The sequence below is a fragment of the Apodemus sylvaticus genome, chromosome 17, assembly GCF_947179515.1.
Source record: "Apodemus sylvaticus chromosome 17, mApoSyl1.1, whole genome shotgun sequence".
In the NCBI taxonomy this organism is placed as follows: domain Eukaryota; kingdom Metazoa; phylum Chordata; class Mammalia; order Rodentia; family Muridae; genus Apodemus; species Apodemus sylvaticus.
In genome coordinates, this window is record NC_067488.1 from 67,175,875 (window position 1) to 67,182,557 (window position 6,683).

Consider the following 6,683-nt stretch of genomic DNA (forward strand, 5'->3'; position numbering starts at 1 on the left):
GCTGGGGGACGAGAACTTAGTTTCTCTCCTGCCTCCTCCTCCTCCTCGATGGATAGAACTAATTCTAAACACCAATTTCTTAACACTTAACCCTCCCACATCGCAAGAGTTTGCATTTTCCCCTTCCTTTTTTTTCTTTTTAAGACGGTGGGCTTTTCTCTATCTTGTTCTTTCCTTTTCTTTTCGTGCTTTCTCCCGCCTGGGCTGGGGCATTTTTGTGGGGGTTTTGTGTTTCCCTTGGCTGTGCCGAGGCAGCAGGCTGGGGCAGGGCTTAGGATTGTTCCTTGTCGGTTTTCTCTTTATTCATCTTTTTCATCTTCATCCTCCGGTTCTGAAACCAGATTTTGACCTGCCGCTCAGTGAGATTGAGAACACGGGCCACCTCGTACCGACGGTCCCTGGTTAAATACATATTGAAGAGAAACTCCTTCTCCAGTTCCAGCGTCTGGTACTTGGTGTAGGGGCAGCGCTTCTTCCTTGTGGAACGGGCATGGATCCAGTTGGCCACGGGGTTGCCTGGAGGGCCAAACATGGGCAAGGGTCAGTAAAGTCCCTTTCCAGCTCAGGACCTCTGTCACCCCACCCTAGGTTTAGTCAAGCTCCCCAAACTCAAAAAAATTGAACCTGAATTTGGGCACATTTTGCTTTAGGCATTTCTTCCTTTCTCTTTGCATCTAGCCCCCTCCCTATGTCCCCTCCCTCTTCAGCTTCCAGCACCTAAAGCTGTAATAAAATTTAAGCTACCAAAGCCCCCACAGTCTGGTCCTCAGCTTCAAGAGTAGTAATTCGAGAATATCCTCATAAAAAGTCCAAACTCCCAACCATTTCATAGGCCCATAAACGCTTCTCTCTCTTGTTTTTTATTTTTATAGCAAGGTCCCTCTCCTCCCCACCTCCCTCCTCCTCTGCCCCCCCCCATCCTCACAGCCCACGAAGAGGTCCTGAGAGTCCCTAAACCCTCACTTCTTTCCAGTACCCATCTCCCGCTCAGAATTCAACCCTGCTGAGGCGAATTATCTGGGTGAAGTTATCAGGATGGGGAAAATCTTCCCCTCTCCTCATAGAGCTGCTGGCCTTGGAGAAAGGCTCCCTCATATACTGGACTCCAGTGCCCCCCTCCTCCAGCCAGCTCCAGGACAGCTCTGCAGGAGACAACCCTCCAATTTCAGGTTTATGGGAGTAGCTGAGAGCAGGGAGGGAAGCCTTCAGAGGGGTATAATTAGGCCCTGGCCCCTTATAGAGCTAGAGGAAAAGATCTCCTGAAGTCTCCTCCTGGGGATCCCCCCCCAGACACTTCCTCTCATCCAGGGGACCGCACCCCCTGCTGTTTCTTTCCCCCTTTCTTTGACCCTGCAGCTTACACCTGCCCCCACCTCTTTACCTACCCTAGTCAGCAACCCTCTTCTATGCAACACTGAGAATGCTCCTGTCTCTCTGAATGGTCTCTCTCTCTCTCTCTCTGTTTGTGTGTGTGTGTTGTGTGTGTTATGTGTGTGTGTTTTTTTCTTTAATCTGAAGATTCTTTCCTTGATCCCCATTCACAACTCTTTCTCTCCTGTGGACACTTAAAAGTAGGTTTTCAAGTTTAAGGAAACTCGGACCTTACTTCTCTTCCACTTATATCTGGAAGTTCTGACCTAAGTTCCTAGGCTGTGCACCCCTAGATTCTTCTCCTGGGGGAGAAGTCAATGGACCTTCTGTTTTATTAACCCCTAGTGGGATGAAGACTATACACTCTGGCTGTGAGAGGTAGGGATAATATCTCTCCTCTTTTTGCTCCACGTATCCTCCTCACCTCTGCCCTGTCCTTTCTCAGCCCCTGACCCTGTTTCCATCAGTCCCCCCAAAAGTGACCCCTGAGCCAAAAAAAACAAAAACACAACAACCAACCCCCCCAAAAAAAACCCAAAAAAATCAACTGAGCTAAGAGGGGGGACTCAGGAGTTTTCCTTCAAAGCCAGACTCTGAGGAAAAAAAGCCCCCGTGGCCGGCCCTCACCCAACCTGGCTGCCTGGGCCCCCTTCTCAGACCTTCCTGCTCCTGAGAGCTCCCCAAGGTAATTCGCTTTTATTGAGTCCTCACCCCCTCGTCCTCGCTCCTCTCCCGCGCTGCCCGCGCCGCTCGGAGGGGCAGTAATCTAGCTGTCCCCGCCTGGCCTCCCCTCCCCTCCTGAGCCGGTTGTAAAGGAAAATTGCTCCCAACTTACTAGGGTCCAGGTCGGCCTTCTCCTCTTTGTGCTTGCTGCCGGCCAGAGCGTCCGCCTCGGGCGAGGGCAGCGTCTGCGGGGCGCGGTCGCGCAGCTCCCCGGGCGAGCCATACATGTAGTCCGGGTAGCTGCGGCCGTCGCCCGGGCCACAGTCCGCGCGGCGCCCGGGGTAGGCGTCGGGCTTGAGGGCGTAGTGACGGCCCCCGGCCGGGAAGCTGGGGAAGGAGACGGCGCCGGACAGCGGCTCGAGCCAAGTCCGCATGTAGCGCGTGTCGGCGCCGAGGTGGGGCTGGGGGCCGTAAGGGTGATAGACCACGGACGACTGCGAGGGCACGGGCGCCCACGACGTGCTGAATACAGCCGGCTTGGGCGCGAAGCTACAGGACGGAAAATCGCTACAGTCCGGCACCAAGCCGCTGGGTCTGGCGGCGGCAGGGTGAGCCCCGGTGGCCGGAAACCTGGACGCTAGGAGGTCTTCATTGTCGTGAGAGATGAGCGAGTCCACGTAATAGTTACTGATGGGCCCCGTCGCCGACATCGTAACAGGGTTTTACATACATAAGATTATTGTATGAACTGTATATGTACTTTTTATCTGCTCACAGAACAATCAAGGCAGGTAATTATTTTTCCAGCCTTTTCCCGGCAGCTCATTGGTTCCCCAGCCCCCACGTGATCGTATTTACCCAAAAATACGGCGCGGATCAATGCGCAGGGGCTTTTTTCCCCCTTGCTTTTTCCCCCCTTTACCACCCCCTTCTCTCTGCTGATCCCCGCGACCTACGTTTTCTTGGCGATTTGCAACTCTGGACCCAATGCGCTAGACAGCCCCCCCCCATTCCCGGACGAATCATAGCTCATCAGGGACACCCCCCCCCACCCCCCGCTTGACCATGTGCAGCTAAAAGCAGATGGCTCCCCCTACCATGAGGATTAAAAAAAAAAAAAAACCCAAGATGAAAATGCCAGTCCCAGAAGCCAGGGTTCCTGGACCCCCAGAGCTGAGATGGGCTTGGGGAGCCCCACAGGGGCGGGGAGGCCGGACGAGGTAGGTGGAGGAACTATTTCTTGACGTAATCTGTCTCTGTCGGCTCCGACGCTCCTGCAGTCTCTGAGTGAACGGAGATCAGCGATTGTCAGTTCGGAACGTGGCTTTTAAAAATGCGTTTTTAAATACTGTGTATGTATGTATTTCTTTCAGAACAGCAGCACCAACAGCGAGGGAGGGAGGGTGGGAGGGGACTGAACAAGCTGGGATGGAGGGAGGGAAGGAGGGGAAGGGGAGAGTTCTTATGCCTCTGGTCAGCTCGGCTTCCCAAATCTAGGGTATGGGAAGCTCGGAAAAGGTGATCTGTGGGGTGGGAGGAGTAATGCTTGGGAATCTCATACACCTTTATCATCAACCTCAAAAGTCTCCTCTTGCTTTGGCACAGATATACAAGCCTTTATTTAAAATTTATTGTCTCTGTTTCTTTGCCAGCCTGAAGAAGTGGAGGAGAGAGCTATACAACTTAAATGGGGCATCCCCATCCCAGCTGCCTGCTCACCTCCCTTTGCCCTCAGGTCCATCTCTGCAACACCCTCCCCCCCCCCAAAGAAGTCACTCGGAGGTTCTGTCTGCAGAGATTCAGGGTGAGAACGGGCAAATCGAGAGAGCGACCTCGGTCGTGGGCAAGTAGCTTCTTTTTACGTCCTTCAATAAAATTTTTATGAGGATCATTTGATTGTTCATAAATGTGTCTTTCATTAAATAAAATTGTAGGCTGTTTTTGGAACGGAAAAAAGCAACGGAGGGATGGAAGAAGGCAATTTCTTTGGGGTCGGATGGAAGAATTCAGAAGGTGGCAGTGTGATTGAAAGGAAAAATCAGACAACTTGGATCCCACCCTTCCAATAAGTTGACTGCTATCCTCACCCCCCCCCCTTGAATTTGGGGTTTGTTGTACACACAGCCTAGGTTTTCAGCAGACCTACAATGGTGGTTTAGCAAAAGGAGGGCTTTGGGCATGCAGAAAAAATCCTAAGTATGGGTGCAGGAGAAAGGGCAAAGAGGTTGGTTGTGGGGAATGGAGGGAGGGACAGGTGATATCCTCAGAGACTTGGTGCACCCAGACAGCAGAATGAGTCTGAAGGAAGGGTAGTCTCAAAGTCAGAGGGAAGAGTCTGTGTGAGGGGAAATAGGTAGGAGCTGAAGCTAGGATGCAAGCTCTAAAGGCAGCTGGTTAAAGGGCTTCCCAGTCCCAGACAAGTCTGCCTTTATTCCTCTCTACAGTCTCCAGAACCAGACCAAACTCTTAAGTGTGGGAATGGGAGCTGGCTTTCTCCTATGTCTCTCTATTTCCTCCAAGGTGGGGAAGAGCTAGAGAGGATGGTATGTGTGTAGGGGGCAATAAGTGTTGGGGAGAGGGTACAATTGCAGTATTTAGGAGAGACTCAAGAACCACAGGCGCCTTCCACAATCCTTATGGGCCCCCTCCTCTGGTTCTTCTTTTTTTTCAGTATGTCAGGGCTGAGTTTTTGAGGTGTGTGTGTGTGTGTGTGTGTGTGTGTGTGTGTGTGCGCGCGCGCGCGCACGCGCGCGAGTGCTCAAGGAAGAGGCACTCAGAGGAGGCTCAGATTAATTCACCTCAGCTCTCACTGTCTTCTCCTTAAGGGCTGGACTGTAATTTGGAAAATCCAAATGACAATAAGAAACAGAACATTTCTTTGCCCTTGATATATCAGGTTAGCTGTCAATTAAAAAAAAAAAATCTCCCTCACTAGTTCAAGGGAGGTTTCAGTCCCTCTGTAGAGGCTTTCTTCTTCAACCCCCAGCGTAGTCAGCACCTCCCCCAAGCATGGGTGCCTGGGGACCCAGCCTGGCTCATGGGCAGTTGCTGCCAGCAAAGAGTACAGACATTTAGTCTTCAGTGGGGCCCGGGGCCAGACTGAGACCAAGAGGACATCAAGGGACAGAGCCTGAGCCCAATTTAAACAGGTCACCAGGCTGGAGGAAGAAAAACTAGAAAAGAAGGGCTAGGGCAAAGAGAAAGAAAAAGATAAGAATTAAAGGAAAGAAAGCAGGCAAGATAAAGAGACTTAAGAGCAGGAAAGGAAGGCTTTCAAAAAGCAAGGGAGAGTGTGGCAATGAGGCGCAGGCAGAACGGGCAGGGCTCAGGCTGGCGGAGCAGCCATGGCATTGTGCAGTCCTCTTGCTTGCCGGGGCTTTGCCGCGGGACTGCTCCAGGCGCGGCAGCCACTTCTGTCTGGACACAAAGGAGGAAGAGGCCTCCTTTCCATCCCCTCTGGGAGACCTGCTCCGGTGGGTATACTAGGCCTCTGGGACAGCAAATCTGATATTAGGCCAGCAGTCATTCTGGCTGCAGGGGTCTGCGCTACATTCCAGCGAAAGTGGAAGAAATGGAAGAGGAAGGAGACATCATGTCTGCTCTTTCTCTGCCTTTTTACTGTATGACAGGGCCTGTCCCTATCTGCCTTTACCTCAACATTCTAAAACAGAAGTCTTTAAGGACACTCTTATCTGGGCCTCTTCTATTTTGAAAAGCCCCTCTTATAGACATCTTGACTGTAATGAGACTCCCTCCTCTCCTTCTGCATTTGAACACTGCCTTCTTTTCAACCCCTGGGCAGCCTGCACTCCCAGCCTACCCTGCAGAGAGAGGCTGTGGCAGCTGGGCAGTCAGGGGTACCATACAGAGGGATCCCTGCTGCCCTCAGATCCCCCCAGGAAGCAGAAGAGAGACTGTTGCCTTTCCTTCCTTTTGAGAGCAAGAACTCTAGACCCCCCCCCCCCCCATTTAGAAGTGGGCACAGCTGTGGACCAGGAAGCAGGCCTGGCCTGCAGGCCCCTCCTTACCAACGTCCCATTCTGTTATGCCTCCTAGAAAGAGGTAGCCTAAAGGAAGAGGTCTGATAAGAGTCTGGGAGTCCAGAGGCCACCAGGCCCAGGTCCTTCATGTGGGTTGTGACTCTCTCATGTTTTCCTTAAATCAAGGCTTGTAGATATTGGGGAGGGGGCAAAGAAGTGGGGATGTCAAGAAGCCAGGTTTCATCTTGGGGTTCAGTTACTCCCACTGAATCTCCTATTCTATTCTAGGACTTTCTCTCATTTACACAACTCCTTTCAATTGTTCTTAGCATCACTGGGGCAACCTGAGAGCTGAGGAAGCTGAGAGTCACTGCTGGAGAGAGAGGAAGAAAGCCCAGTTCTAGCTGACTGTTCTGTATTCACCTTACACCCCCAACAGATTCCAGTGGGCACAGGAGAGGAGACCCCTGAGGGGGGATGGGCAAACCTCTATCACCTCAAACCTGGGCAACTGAGTACACAGTCAAGCTAGCACTGTGGGAAGGACAGACAAACAGATAGGTTAGAGTCATCCTCCTCCCTCCCCTTACCGGGTGTCTCCCTTTTAATGATTTAAATTCCCTCCGGTTCAATCCACACCGTCAAGTTCGGATTAAATTTAAAACAGGC

At 52.0% G+C, this 6,683-nt stretch overlaps 1 protein-coding gene across 1 annotated transcript; it reads right to left on the minus strand.

Moving 5' to 3' along the window:
- Window positions 1-15: 15 nt before the first annotated feature.
- On the minus strand, window positions 16-2,879 carry Hoxc9 (homeobox C9). The gene is made up of 2 exons (XM_052161000.1): window positions 2,207-2,879; window positions 16-516 (listed from the first exon to the last, which is right to left on the minus strand). Exons 1-2 carry the CDS (start codon window positions 2,742-2,744, stop codon window positions 272-274), a joined length of 783 nt encoding a protein of 260 aa, XP_052016960.1. The 5' UTR covers window positions 2,745-2,879; the 3' UTR covers window positions 16-271.
- Between the last annotated feature and the right edge of the window lie 3,804 nt (window positions 2,880-6,683).

Bases quoted from the DNA above. Each gene is read 5' to 3' on its own strand.
- Hoxc9 (XM_052161000.1), bottom strand. From the start codon at position 2,744: ATGTCGGCGACGGGGCCCATCAGTAACTATTACGTGGACTCGCTCATC. The intron at 517-2,206 runs GTAAGTTGGGAG...TTGGCCCTCCAG, and splicing joins GAAGGCCGACCTGGACCCTA to GCAACCCCGTGGCCAACTGG.